The sequence below is a fragment of the Atractosteus spatula genome, chromosome 4 (genome assembly GCF_055471065.1).
Source record: "Atractosteus spatula isolate fAtrSpa1 chromosome 4, fAtrSpa1.hap1, whole genome shotgun sequence".
NCBI classification, from domain to species: Eukaryota; Metazoa; Chordata; class Actinopteri; order Semionotiformes; family Lepisosteidae; genus Atractosteus; species Atractosteus spatula.
The window spans coordinates 55,336,493-55,352,023 of record NC_142709.1 but is presented as its reverse complement, the minus strand read 5'-3'; the positions used below and the strand labels follow the sequence as shown (position 1 = coordinate 55,352,023).

Genomic DNA, 15,531 nt, shown 5'->3' with positions numbered 1-15,531 from the left:
AAAGAACTCTAACAAGACCCAGTGAGAGAGATCTGTACTCTAACCCTTCGCCTCTAATGATACACAGGCAGCAACCCTGACCTCCCCTACATCTACAGAACAGCTGACAGTCCATCCATCTTAGCCCAGTAGCACTGCAGTACAGAAAAGAGGCAGTAGTATTATGTAACCACTGAAAGAAAAGATGAGGGAAATGGAGAACTTTATGCTTTCACCAAAACTGTTTCTTGTACAGATGCACATCAGTACAATGTTGGTCACATCCAGCTTTCAGAAAACACACTCTGAATGACTTTCAGACATGTTTGTTGATCGTGTACCTCTGAATCAATATCCAGGGCTGCTACAAGATTTTTGGGCATGTACTCAATTCAAGACCTCAGTACCTCTGTTAGTTATTTCCTAGCTGTTAGTTATTAACAGCTCTCAGCCACCAAACACAGACACTTCTACAATAATAGGGAAGGAAGGCTGGGGGCTCTGGAGACCACTGCTCCAAGTCATTGTTCACCCGGGAAAGGATTCAGTTGGTTCCATTATGAGAAAAATTAGTTCATTCATAAAAAAAACAGAGGAAATGAAAACCTGGAGGCAACATTCCCCTTAAGAAGGCAGCAGACGTAGCTTGAAAATTTAAAATAGTAATACACAGTAAAATACATTAAGAGGAACTGTAAAAACTGATAGGCATCGGTACAAATTAAAATAACAGCCTTGTAAATCTGTAATACAGCTAACAAATTACTTTCAACAGAGTGGTATGAATTCCTAAAGATTGAACAGAAGGCAAAATCAAACTTTACCAGCTGAGGTTTAAATTATGCATTTATTGCAGCTCAACCACAAAACTATTGAGCTGTTAACCTACATAATGTGATCTGTGCTGAAAGGAGCACAATAATTGCTTGGAAGTGCTGGACATTAGCAGTCTTCTAAGCTGTTCTGACTTCCACACCAAAAAAACCCAGACAGAGACAATTTTAAACAATTAAGCGCAAAACTAGTTTCTCCTCTCTTTCAGATTTCCCTTCTGCCTCTGCTCTCAGATCCCAAGCACGCTTCACTGGCACACTAACCCAGTGGCCCCCATGGAGGGCAGTGACAGAGCATGTACAGCAGAACACAGCCTAAGATAAGCCACTAGTTTTGTACATGACTGAACACTGTTGTCAGAGACAACCTCAGCTTGGCAGAGCACTGAGCTCGGAGCAGTGCTGACTGATGCCTCTCACGAAAAGCATTACTAAACTGTTGGCTATTTAGTGCAATGACAGTGAGGGGCCTTTAGAGAGGCCAGGCACAATGTCTCTGTGGAGCGGCTGGATCAATATGACATATATCACAGCATATGATGCTGCCAATAAGTAAACTGACGGAGCCTCTAGGTGTGTCCCAGGAAGGGAAGATGAATGGTAGGATCCAATCTAGATGCAAGAAACAAGCATCACAAGCAGGTCTGAGAGACAGCCTGCATGGTTTTTAACTCTTTTGTGAAAGGGGAGCTGGATTTTAAAGTTCTCTTTCTGTTCCATCTCTGCTGAGGTTAACCACTGACACAACGTCAGGTGTGGAGAGACTCCTTTATCCTGAAGCCACACATCTTGGAAGGATCTGCCTAGTGCAAGGGTGTTCAACAGTTTCCACGCCAAGACATTTGGCACGTTCTCACACATTTCTTAGATATTCCTTAAAATTAACCACCTATTATATAAAGGCCTGATCGTGTTCTTTCCAAAAATGACACTTTCTAACATTCAAACATACTACCCATTAATCTATAATGTATCTTAGGAGTTAATTCATATTGCAAAACATTTTGTGAACACTTGTAAGGATGGGCACCACTCAATGTGCTGGTCTGGTATTGCAATCTATTGCAGGCATGGAGAAGTGTGGTTGTTTACAGGCTGACAGGAGAAAATGAGAAATTTTATCCATAGAGCCTTGACGAGCAAAAGTCTTCCTTGCAGGTTTAAACTCAGTTTAGCTCCTGTGAACCATGTAAGTCAATAGCAAACACAAACTCCTTGGTTCAACATTTTCTCCTCCCATTCTCAAAAACCGATCCCTCCTCTCAGATCCCCCCACTTTCTTCAGACCTTTCCCAAAATGAAGTCTGGCTGTACTACCGTACACTTGTGTATACGGGAACGTGATTGAGCTCTGACTCAGGCTCCTCCAGTTGACAAAGTGCCTGTGGTTTAATGCTCTTGCTCTGATGAGGGTGACCAGCTTGTGACACTTTTTCTGAGGACTTCTTGTTGAACAATGCAAAGCAGCACAATGGTTTTCTGTTGTGCTCCTATAGAGCATTCTGCTGATTCCATCTTGTACTGCAGGCCATTTAATGAAAAAAAAAACTTTATTCTCTCTGCACTTGAGCATCTTTGGCGCTTCTCTAACTTTCTCTTCAGATTATGTTTCAGATGATTCTTCATTGAAGTCAAAATGCAGATTTAAGCTGTAGTCTGGAAACAGTCACACTTTTTGCAATGCAAATATGCCGTTTTCCCTGCTGCTTTCCCAGCAACTTGAGTAAAAATAAAAAGAAATGTTAAAATGTCCAATATTCTGCATTCAAGTGTTTACTTTCCTCTTCTTTGATAAAGGTACTATATTTTTGAGTTTGTCTCCACTGCTGCAGTGCCACACTAACCTTCAAAATGTACAACCAGTCTGTTCTCGGCCAGTAATACTCTGCGTTGCATTTTATCCTGCAGTACAGTGTTCACAGAGAAAGTAAATACACATTAACATGAGGTCCACAGAGTGCTGCTGCATCATTGGTGTCTAAATAACCTTTTGAAATACTGGGAAAACAGACGACAATCTGACTCTTCGAGTTAATGGAGTAAGATTGAAGTAGTTTCCCCAATTGCCAGTATCATGGCTGGCTAGACAGAAATGTGAGAGAGGTTGGACCTGGGTATTTTGTCCACTGCTGCTTTAATGTCTTATTTAGGACAGAAATCAATTGTGGAACAACAAGAATTGCATGTTGTGAGAGAACTCTGATCATTTTTCTTACCCAAGGTAAATCAAACACAAGGTTGCTGCATACAGTAAAACACTATCTCTGGCACTGGCAAAGAGAACATGCTGTCTATTTTTCCTCATATTTCTCCTAAGGGAAACATCCACTGACAGCTGTGCATGTACAATCCTGAGCCAGTGGAATCTCTTTGAACTATAGCTTGAATTCTGTTCATTTTACAGGTCACCCTAAATTACCTGCTTTTTAAGGATTAAGAAAACAGTATAAGATATTGATCGGTTAGGTAAGTCATCTGTTCTGTTAAAACAAATTAAAAGATTGAATTCTGTTCTGTTGAAGTCATTTGCTCATAATTAAATTGGTGATGGGGTGGTCACCTGTTGTAGAAAACTTGCTGGACTGGGCCTCTCCAAGGCCATGGTTGGAGAGTCTTGCTTCAGACTAAATCACAGCCTAACTACTGCTAAAGTGTACATTTCACACTACTGAGACTTTGTCCCGACTGATCCTAAACAGTTCCAGTATTCTTCCACAAGTTTATGAATTAATGCAAGGTCTAGTTGAATGGAAACACTATACTGGAATGAAATGGAAGACCTAAAGCTACTTATCTCTGCCCTATGTTACAAGAATAGTCAAAGTGTACGAAAAAGTCAACCTATATAACACTCATTCAGCAATTGTTAAGGAAATAGAATTTCCCATATCTATTTGTTTTTCCCATCTTGTATCAGAGCTCGTGGAATGCATCAGTATCCCATACATTGTAAAAGGAGCCATGAATCTCCCAAGGAAGCAGGGTCCAAGAGTCAATGTACCGACATCTGAGGCACAGCGCAGTCTGCATGGCTCTCAGCCCAAAGTGTCTGAGCCACGAGGAGCAGCTTACACTGGATCTGTGATTGGATTATGTGATTCTATGGCTGTTAAACAGACTGTCTGGAGGAAAAAAATGTTCATCACACAAAACCAAAATGTGAATGCACACTATTTTTCACAAAAAAAGGGGTGATCCCGTGCTTCAACAGTGGGCATAGATGGGCTAAGGTTTCCCTGGCATAAGTACAGGAAAAGTGTTGATCAGTGCATTCATTTTAAGTGCCAGATTGATTTCTTTAAAGTACAATATCCTAGAAACTCCTAGATTTCTTCACAATGGTTAAATGTTTTCACAACAATACTGTAAAAGCAGTTTGGTCAGTAAGATATTAAGACAGTGTTTAAAAGGTTACTTTCTAATGTTGTTCATCTCAAGCTTTTGCCATGTGTTTCCAGTTTTAACCCCTGTGCAACTTTAGCTGGGTATTTTACCCTTTATTTGTCTGCTATGGTTTCCACATATGCTTTTACAATAGATTATTATATTGGACCATAAGAATACTGGGATATACGTCAAACATGGCTCAAAGGAACAGTCTAATCACAGACTAATTGTGAACTTGTAGAGTAAGGCACAGTTATGGCAGGGTAAGACCCGTATCAAAAGCAACACTGCCTATAATGTGAAATCCTAAGATAAACTTGCTGGACTTTCATAAGGGAAAAACAGCTTCATTAGGTGCAAACTACTATACTTTCCTACTACCCTACTCTATGGCCTGCAAAAACCCTGAACAGGGAGTATGTGGTCTGCCTGAGTTTTGAATGTTTCTAGTTTGGACTTGGCACATCTGAGGGTCGGCACATTCCTGAGCTCGTTTAATCATTGCAAGATCCCATACAGCAGCGACTGTAGCCCCCGTAGTTCAGCATTCAAGAGCGCTGGCCAACCCTCGATCAATACCAGCAGGCCTATGAGCCTCTGCATTAACAGCACTGCTGTAGCACGCAGTTGGCTCATTTCTCACATGTCAGACTCTCGGGTGGAACTGGAGGAAAACTGCTGCAGATGAACGCACTGCCTTCCTGTACCTTAAATGAATACGATCCTAACTACCACTTTTTCAATAAATCCAGAATTAAGTGCAGGAGAAGAAAATATTACTAAACAAGAACTATTAGACTTAACTCAGTGAATAACCTCTTTCATAATGGTTCAGAAGTATTGTGCCAATACTTAGGCTTTCAACTGTTACTCACCAAGTGTACAACAATTTGATCCACCCCATATTCTACCAGAAAATGCTTTTACATACAATAGCAGCAGGCTCTTTTATGTACAATAAGCCAAATGCAATAGATTTCAATAATTCTACCTTATGTGGATTAAAAATAGCCTAGGTAAAGGTGTGACATTTAATAATATTTTAATCAACTGCATTTCTTCATCAGAGCAAGATGAAGACGAGTACTTGCAGCTCACAAATCCTGGAATGGATCGATCTGCTGTGCAATGGGAGTCTATTCCATCAACATGGGACAGGTGGCAAATAATGATGATGAGATTAGGACTGCAATCAGTCACCATCTGTTTGACTTATGCTGCCTGCCACTGAAACCTCAGTCTAGAAGCCCTGTGATGCTCCCTGTCTGTAGCACTCTCTGCTACACACAGCTGAAAACTGCAGCATCAGTGCACTGCCGCTGAGCTATGGATTTTCTGCAACTGTTCCCCAGATAATGGAACAGTGCTGACCTTTGATATCTGACATTGGGAAGCGCACTGTGATTATTTTTTACTTCTGTACCAATATAGAAATGATCAGAATTTAAAAAACAACAACTTTGTATAACCAGTAATATTTGTTGCATATAAAAAAGCCTTTAGGATATATTACATAAGTTTAACCCCTATTTTTCTGAATGTATGAGTAAAATATACAGTAGGTCTTAGGGAGAATACAGAGAGATCCTTCTCGGTAAATGGCTTATCAAAAAGGGGGCCACCTTTTCTGTTTCTCTGTGACTAATCCTGGCATCCTGGCATTATGAACAGTGGGCAGTGTGTTCAAACCTCACCACACAACTACACAAGTGCCAGACGAGTGGGGTACAGACAGATTCTCCAGCTGATGCACTTCAAAACCTTTCTGGGGAATAGGAGCAAGGACTGTCCCACACCCCAGCCATGCCCTCTGGTGTCTCGCAGGGAAACTGGTGACCAGATTGCAGTATGACGCCAGACATGGAAAAACCACAGCTCCAATAAGGATGGATCATAAATTAAACATGCAGTCAATGCAGCCCTGTGAACCAAAAGAAAAAAGAAAGGCACAGTAGTCGGATATTTCTCACTGAGAGAAAACGGATATAATTTACCAGTCATAAATTTTTCACCTAGTAGAAATCACTCATGCACTGCAAGAGACGGAGAGTGAAAGTTAGAACGTCCTAGAGGCACGCTCTTTATAAATAAGGAAAACAATTTTTTTTTGGTAAAGGGGAGGGCAACATTGTGACAGTATGCGAGATGAGTATGGAGACTATTACAATAAGCTCTACTGAGCCCTAGAGAATTTTAAATCACTAGTTTATGAGTGTAATCAATATAAATTGGTCACCATAAAACAATGATCAATCTAGCATTGGCAGTTAATGATAAACATGAAATGTTTACCAGGTGCATGCACGCAGATCACCACAGGAAACAGCAGTCCTGCAGCTTCATGCAGTTCATTAAGCAAGGGGTTTAACTCTCTTAAAAAGACACAAACGAAGCGAGATGCAAGTATGCACGATGCAGGGAAGAGAGAATGTACACGTGACCTGCTCTCCCTAAACCAAACTCTCACTGATGAATAATTCAGTGAGAAAGGGGCGGTGGCTCTGTGGCTAAGGATCTGCGCCTGTGGCTGGAAGGGTGCCGGTTCATATCCCATGGCCAGCAGAGGAATCCTGCTCTGTTGGGCCCCTGAGCAAGGCCCTTAACCTCAACTGCTCCAGGGGTGCCGTATAAGTGGCTGACCCTGTGCTCTGACCCCAAGCTTCTCTCCCTGTCTGTGTGTCACATGGAGAGCAAGTTGGGTTATGCAAAAAGACAAATTCCTAATACAAGAAATTGTATATGGCCAATAAAGTGATCTTATCTTATTCTTCCAGCTGCGGTTTTTTTAATCTGACTAAGGCAGTGGCTTTGGTCGCTTTAAAGATTTACTTTAGGGACTGTCAAGTTGATTCACAACTTATTACCTAATAAAACTTAATCACAAAACAGTCTTTTCTGTTAAATATGGAATTTGAAATCTTATCTGGATTTATCTGGAGAGGAGAAATAAATAATGTCTGACAGTTGTACTCTTTAGAGTAAAAAGCAGATCTGACATTTACAGGGATATTTTACAGATTAAAACAGTAGAAAGAGAAGAGAAATCACTTCTGTGCGCATTAAGTGCACCAGCTTTGTGAGACCATACTGAGAGAACACAAAGGTTCCCAGAAACTTGTACTCCGAGCTCTGTTCAGAAAATCTTGTCTCCAAAGGTCTCACTGCCCAATCTGTTGCTTCATGTTTTCAGGGTGTCGAGCAGCGTGTTACATTTACTAGATCTTAGCAGTGCAGAGCTCCCTGCATTAAGGCTGATCTGAAGGATTGAATTTGCCATATTGAATTTGCAGATCGCCAGAGCTCTTCATGCAGTTACCCATATTAACATTCAGAGAAGCAGAATGTTGTGCAATATATACAGACTCCATCGCAATACCCATCAATCTTCTGCAAAGATTATTTTAATTAATCTCAGCACTTTACTGTAATAACATAACAAGCTGAACCAGAGATCTTGTTGGCTGCACTTTCTGGTTAATGAGAAAGAAATCTTCCCCCAACTCAGCAACAATGCTCACATGCTAATTCTCTAGAGTCCGCTACTCACTACTGCGGAAAGGTACAGCAGTCTGCAACAGGGGAAATGCTTTACATACTGACCAGCCTCCTCCCTGCTGTTCCTCAGCAAAGCTGAGAACGTTAATACATCTACTCTGCCCCGATGATCAGAATTTGCTGTACCAAGTTGTTCCAGAATAACTAAGGAATGTCTTGACGAGGGAGAACTTAATCAGAAAAAAGAAGGTACAGTATATGTGATCACTATACAAAAGTGTGGCAATAATGATGCCTGATTCTTTGAAACAAAATGGCAAAGATAATACAGTATGTGGAGATGACATATAGTCTGATTAAAAAAAACAATATAACAAAAAAAGAGGAGGGATAACAGCATCCAAGGTCTCCTTCCTTTCTGCTACTGTAACCCTCTAAATTCCTGAAAAGCTATAATTACCAGAGTGAGCCTCTCTTCCTCACACTTATCTCCCCTCCACCCCATTTCCACCTGCTCAGCTACTGTACCGCTTAGTTAAACTCCCTCTTTTTATGAGGGTCAAGTATGGCCAGGTCAAGCCAAAATGTCTTATGACCAACTCTTCAATAAACATTCCGAAATGCATTTTCTTATTGGGTGATGTTATTCCCTGCAAACCAATGATATGACGCATAATGTAAACTTTGGGCAATGACTTCACTTTCTAAAAGAAACCCATTCAGCACATTCCCTGCCCAACTCTAAGTTAAAGCCTGACTTTAAAATATAACAACTTTCTTGGGTTTTTATGTGGCCTAATCCAGCACTGTGACCTGGAGTCTCTCTCCTGTCCTGTTTCAGCTGCTTTGCGATTCAATGTGGTGCACTGCTGGCTTGCTGGGAGCGAGAGTGCTCCATTAAACACCCAACTCATTGTGCTTCAGGTCAATCACCCCACAGGAAAAACAGGAAAGCTCATTTAATTGTCAATCAATAGCCCGTCTACTTAAAATGAAGAGAGAATTAGCACACATCTTTAATTCGGCAGAAATTAGATTTATCTTTTAACTTTGTATGCACGCTGAAAGACCCACAATCCCCTGACTTTTATGAGAGCAGTTAAAAAAAACTGAACAGAGGAATAGAGAATTTTTGGTTGTGATGTCTAGTCGAAGGTAAAAGTGAGTAAAGGTAAGGCTGTAAAAAAACTGTAAAAGTAAGGCTGAATAATGGTGGTTTATATGTAAAATGGTTTTGTTTTGTTCTCTAAAATAAAAAAAAAAGAAACCTGAACAGAATGAAAATGGGGAGCTTCTTCAGAACAGTCCTGATGTGAGTCATGTGTATCGCCCTCTCTGCCAGGATCAGCTGTTTCTAGGGTTGATCAGTCAGACACAGACAGATGCGGCAAAGCAATGACTCCACTTCACTTCTGAAAGGCCCAGCCTCGGTCACACAATCACCTGAGGCACTAAAGTTCCTTTAGTATTCATTATTGATACTGGATATGGATGTATTGTACAGTAGGTACAGTATATTGTGAGTCACATTGCAGCTCCAGTGATCAGGGCTCTACCACTTGTTAGAAAAATTCAGCCTGATGATTTTGATCTCTGTTCAAAATCAGTATCCTCTCAGTTATTTTAGACCTCCTGTTTTGAAACTCACAACAATCTACACGATGTCTCCTCACCTTTGACATACAGTACTTATCAACACAAATCCTTCCTGTTATTAACTTACACCATGGGTGGACTACAAAAATCCAAGACATGAAGGGATACAATCTGTGACATTTCACTGATGACGAAGGCACATCTGAGACAGCTGAAGAGAAGTGGAGATGCAGACAATATGGTATGGAGATGGAGGCTGGACACCACTTGCTCTGTGCTTTGCAGGAAAGCTATGCTTCACCTCTTTTGGCTTTTCAAAACAGAGACACCTCTGACAAAGCACCTTCTCCGTCTCCTGCCTGGCTCCGCACCCTACCTGCTTGGGCCATTTCTGTGAGTCACAAAGCAACACATGCCTTTGCGAGCCTTAGAATTACAAACGATCAAATCACCAACTCCCCAAAAGAGCACACACCTCCTTCTTTATTTTCCTTGATTTATTTTTTCCCCATTGCTCCGAGATGTGCGATTTGATTTATTCCATTAGTTTTTCTGTTGGTTGCTGTTTTTGTGTCATAATGTTCCCCTTGAGCAAGGCTGATGATTTATAAACCGTGCACAAGTAAATTCCACAAACAACATTAATAAAAACAAAATGAAATCAGCCATAGGGTAGCCATCAGAGGTAAACATCGAAAGTGAGCAAGATGTAGGAAATGAAAGCCGACACCGTACCTAAATCACCTTTACCTTCAAGCCTTCAGCTGTCACTCAGAGACCTGTATGGAGGTTGTCTTGCCCCAGATAGAACCAAAGCTGTTAAAACCTCTTTTATATACTGATCCAATTAGGAATTGCCAATTGTCTCCTTTTGACTTGGCTCTCACCATCAACTCCCCTGCTACAAGCATGAAAAAGGATCGGTAGGCAATTTGATAAGCAGCAAGCTCCACTGTGCCTGGCACAAGGGTTAACACAAATAGGAGGAGACGCATGCCCTCACTGACATCACTGCAAGCCTGCAGGCACTCCAGGAAGCTATAGGCTTTTCTCAAAAGCCAAGGTGGCTTTTTTCCAACTAATGCCAATGCTACTGCATTGTGGCTCCCTGCCAATTGTGTGCTACTTCTTGAAGAACGTCAGTCACAGGAGGCTGGTGTCATGACCCAAGTCTGAATTCATGATATCCAGGCTATGGGACTCAATCTGCACTTAACTGGCTGAAGCTCTCAAAAGCTCTGGAAACCCTTTCTACTTCTCAGAATAAATGCTCAGAATCTGGTCAGAAAAAGGGTTAAGGAGGTTTCAAGTTTGCTTTTGAAGCAAATGTGATATTGATGTGTCTGTGTGAGCTTTTGAAATGAAACTCAAGTGTGTCGCATTTAATTATTCTTCTAAATATTGTTCTTCAAGGTACTAGGAGAGGTGTACAGGTGCACTAGGTGAATCCCAGGTAAAAGGTGATTGCAGTGCTGTGGTGATGCTGCCAGAGAGCGGCACGACACATGCGAGTCAGAGGAAGGAGAGCTCTAGCCTCGCGAGGCCCGATGGAGATGGTTCCTGGAGACGATGGGCGATGGCACCAGTGAGTGTGGGCGGAGGGGACAGGGGCTGTACTGGCTACAGACACGTACACAACCTGCACACATACCTACAGCACTGCCAACACTACAACCTATACACACACCTGCAGCACCGCACACAACTGCCACATACACACAAAAACCACTGCATGCAAGTTATACATACAGTACACCTACAGCCACACACACCTATGGCACATATACTGTACATGGAACACACAGCACATTCATACATGCAAATGCACCTAGTACACAACCTGATCACATACACATACAGTACGCCACACTACACAAATTGAGCATACACACCTCTGCAGCACTGCACAATCCTACAATCCTAGACAGAGCCTGAACATGCCTACAGCACTGCATGCACATACAGTACCTAGCTACACAGCTACAAACACTACACACACATGCACTTCTACATACGCACACATTCACATCTGGACACAACCTGAATAACACTCCATCACAAGCAGTTGGAAGACAGCCAGAGGAGACTGGAGTCAGTCTAACCCATTCCCTGGAGAGGAGCCTTCTTATGAGACCAAAGAGCACTGGGCTCATGGGCCTCCTGGGTTGTAAAACAGCTCACACTGAGGAGCACCATGACATGCAAACTACAGCAAGTGGTTATGGTTATTACGTTCCTCCCAAACAGTGGAGGAAAAAGAAAATGGAATATAAATGAAAACCACATAACTTTAGACAGAGTATCCATCATTGTCTGTTTTTAGACTTATTATGCTTGTCACTAGAGAAAATTTTTTGCAGAGCACTCTAGGTTCTGCTGAAGTCTTTCTTTTGCATTGTGCATTCAGGAAATACTTAAGAATATCTTTCTGCCTTAAAAATGTCTCTGTCATCAAATGTCAGTACTGGCCCCCTCCCTCTGGCTGCCTGTGCTGTTGTGGGGATTTCATGGCTACAGCCAGACTCCTAACTCCACCACACTGGAATCATTTGTTGATTGGAGAATCACATGGCAGGGTGGTTTTTGAGGTTATGCTGTGTTGAATCATCCTTTTTTTTCCCCACAGACATTCCCTGTGCACTATAGATCTGCAGCCACTGTCTCAATAAAGTGAATAGTGTGGCTTATTAAGGTCAGCTAAAAATCATTATAATGTGACATTTCTTTGTCTGTATAAAGAAAACAACCTTGCAACCTTAGACAGACTTCCAGGAGGCTTGGAGACCTAAGCTCATTTTCAAAGCTTTATACCGTCAAAATGCCACTTCATGATGTGGCCAATTATTTAATGCACAAAGGAATTGAATTGTGTAAACAAAGGAAATTCTACACAAGTAATGACTTTTTGCTGTTTTTACAACCCTAGTCATCTGAGTTGGAAACAGTCTAAATAATAACGGACTAAAAAAACACAAATTCACAATAACTAATTCAGCTGTTATGGGTTTCACGGATGCGCTGCAGCCTGTAAACCCACACAGACCAGGGTTAACCCCATGCTCATGGAAGACAGGGTTCTTGGGATTGAATAGGGATTCAGCACAGCACAGCTCAAAATGATGAACCCTCCCTATGAGACATGTCTGTTGGGAAAATGATTGCATGATCAGTCACAGGGAATACTCTGAATTCACGTATGAGTTTTCTGCTGGGTTGGTTGGTTGGCCAATCGAAAAGCCACTTACCACAACGGATATCCTCACTCGTTTGGGCTTTCTGTTGTCAGGAGCCCCTGACACATCATTGTTCTTCAATTGAAAAAAAAAAAACAAGGGCAGGAGACACAATGTTAGAACCTGAGGGACCTGCCCACAAACTGTTCAAATGAAAATTAGAGAGGCGGGTGGGAGCAAACCAGTTGTCACCACTGGCACCACTAAACACGCCAGAGAAGGACTGGAAAGAGAGGAGGGAGAGAGAGAAGGGGAGAACTGGGGCAGAATGTACAGGTAAAGAGATTATTCCAAGCCCGCTGCATTGCGGCAGGATCCTTTCCGGGATTTGCACCAATAAAACAGACAAGACTTTATTTATCAATGTAAATGAAGTACAGCCTGCATCGTAAAATGGGAGCAGTAAGATCCCAGATGTAAAGCACCTATCAATACTGATTTATTGTTCTACAGTACGTATCTGTTCCATTATGTTACTTAATGTGCAGTACCGCAGAGCTGACTGGATCATGCACAGTCATTTCAAGGGGAAAATAAGGAGCTGTATCTCAACTTCTTTGTTCTTTGCATTAGTGTGTGCTCTTTTTAGGAAAGCCTGAGGCTGCCTTGTGCTCCCTTTGCTTTATGTTTGATGTGAAGCCCAAAGGAGCTGTTACAAAGCAATGGGTTTCTTGTTCTGTCCTCCAGGGCTAATCTGGATAAGAAAGCCATGCAGTGCCAATGGAAGGCAGATGTCTTGGCTCTCAGGAATGCCACACTGCCACCACACTGGAGAAGATGATGTATAGTCCATGGGTTTTAAAGGGAACAATAAGCACTATCATCCTTGCCTGACAGGATAAGATGGTGTGGTATAGGAGAGTATGAATAGGGAATGGGGCAGTGGTGTGTGGGGCCGTGGTTAGGCTTCTGGACTTGTGACTGGACAGTTAGCTGCTGTACTCTTGAGCAAGGTACTTCACCCAGATTGATTCTGTAAAACTCTCTGCTGTATGAATGGATTCAAACACAAATCGCTTTTTCGATAAAAGTGTCCTCCAAATAAATTAGTAAGAAGAAGTGGGACAATGGTTAACAATGGTTAAGGAAAAAGGTTCAGTAAGATCACTGGTTCAAACTCAGACTCTCTAATGCAGTACTGAAGTGCTAACTGAGATAGCAGCTATTCATGTGCTAGCTATTAAGAAGAGGCTATGACATCTGTGCACTGGACACCGCTCCATGGACATTGGGGAACTGGTGTGGCTGTGGAGGACTTCTACAGATCTCTTTTCAACCTTGTACAACATGTGTATAACAGCATCGTTAAGCAGGGAAATTGAAGAATTGGGATGCCTTGACAAGCATAAGCTGTAAAAAGGAATATTGCATTTAGTGAATCAGTCAAAAGTGAAGAGCACACGTACCTCAGCAGGCTCAGGCTCAGGGTTGGCACAGAAGAGGTTTTTTAAGGCAATGCCTGAATTGTCCTGGGGAGCTACAGGAGATGGAGAAGACAGAAAAAATCATGCAAAAGCAAAAAAGGAAAGATTTTCAATTTTTAAAACAGCTGCAGAGACCCACTGTTCTTCTCAAATAACAGCTGGCATCTGACTTCCTTTGGAGCATACTGCTCCGTGGTGTATACTCGGGGAGCTACAGACTCCAGCACATCATTACTGGCAATAGTCATAATAAAACAATCAGGACACCCAGTGCAACATTTGTACTGCACCTTCCACCTCACTTCACCTTCTGGGAAGTGTGGAAAGCACACCCCTAACGTCACATAATCAACTCTCAATCTTCTTTAGGATCTAAATTATCACGTATGAAAAGCTATGACATGTTATTTGTTAGAGAGAAAAACACAACAGATGTAAGCCTAGCAAGGTGGTAAATGTTTTATTTTCCTAAAACAAAAAAAAAAAAACACAACTCAAGAAACCTGAATTGTTGTCCATGCTGGTGCAGGATACCCTCTTCAGTGCTGGTTTCAAGGGCTTCTGGGAGTTGGTACGAGTGGGGCTGAATGAAGACTCCTCTGTGGAAATCTGCAGTGAAACACACCAGACGTCAGGGACCAGGAACATTATCTGATCAGCACTGCACAGAGTGAGGAGCTCTCTTTGGAGGAAAGTATTTTTGATATTACTGCATTAATAGAGGGTAGGTGGACTTGCGGGCTATTGAATGAGATCATTAAAGCTCCTGCTCTACCTCTGAGTCACCGTGTGTCACACTGAGCAAGTTAATGAAATTCTATGTGCTCCATCCTTCATCTGAAACTGAGGCCCTTTGGTCAGTGAGTCTCTAGTTGCATTTTTTGGCATCACTAGTATCTATATTTCCATTAGTATCCTTGTATTGCAAACATATCTGTTTTTTTCTTCTAAATGCATATGTTAACAAGATATTTCATAAACTACAGAAGAACGTAATTGGCACAAATTAATGGAACACTTTTGAAAATACAATAAGTATCTTATAGAAATTAAGGAGACTTTCAGAAAATTGCAACTGCAGTTTTCTGGAAAATCATACTTTCTGTAAGTCTCTTATAGAATAATTTGAATGACTATTATGATACTTAATTTTAGGAAGTGATATCTGTCAATAAAAGTAACATGCACTGCACTGCACATGTTGTGAGACAAAACACAGATCCCTTGTATGTGAGAGAGCACACAAAGTGAGTCACTGGTCTTTTGAATAACTTCAGTACTAAAGCAAAACCTTATTTCTACAGTAAGCACCCTTTTTCTTAATGTACAGAGTTGTATTTATTGCAATGGAGATGGCTCCTATACTGTATAAGGCAGGTGAGAGCACAGTTTCTAAAAGTTTATCTTTCACAATATGTTGAATACCTATAACACAACCCCCAGCTTCTTTACAGTACGCTCATTCCTCACCACTTCACGGCTTCCCTTTAAAAACATTGCTGTTTCTTCTGCCTGCAGTCTCGCCTCCTGAGTAATTAATCACCCGGGAGGTTGTTTCTTATCAAAGTTAGATTTAATTAAAAA

The 15,531-nt window shown here is 41.6% G+C and overlaps 1 protein-coding gene across 1 annotated transcript in view; it reads right to left on the bottom strand.

The window, feature by feature from the left end:
- LOC148836622 (chloride channel protein 2-like) overlaps positions 1-15,531 on the bottom strand; it is a 281,173-nt gene that overhangs the window by 22,459 nt on the left and 243,183 nt on the right. The window contains exons 22-24 of the mRNA XM_088914194.1: positions 14,451-14,556; positions 13,930-14,000; positions 12,536-12,598 (exon numbers count right to left, since the gene is read on the bottom strand). Coding sequence (XP_088770320.1) covers positions 12,536-12,598; positions 13,930-14,000; positions 14,451-14,556 — 240 coding nt within the window. The remainder of the gene's footprint in view (positions 1-12,535; positions 12,599-13,929; positions 14,001-14,450; positions 14,557-15,531) is intronic.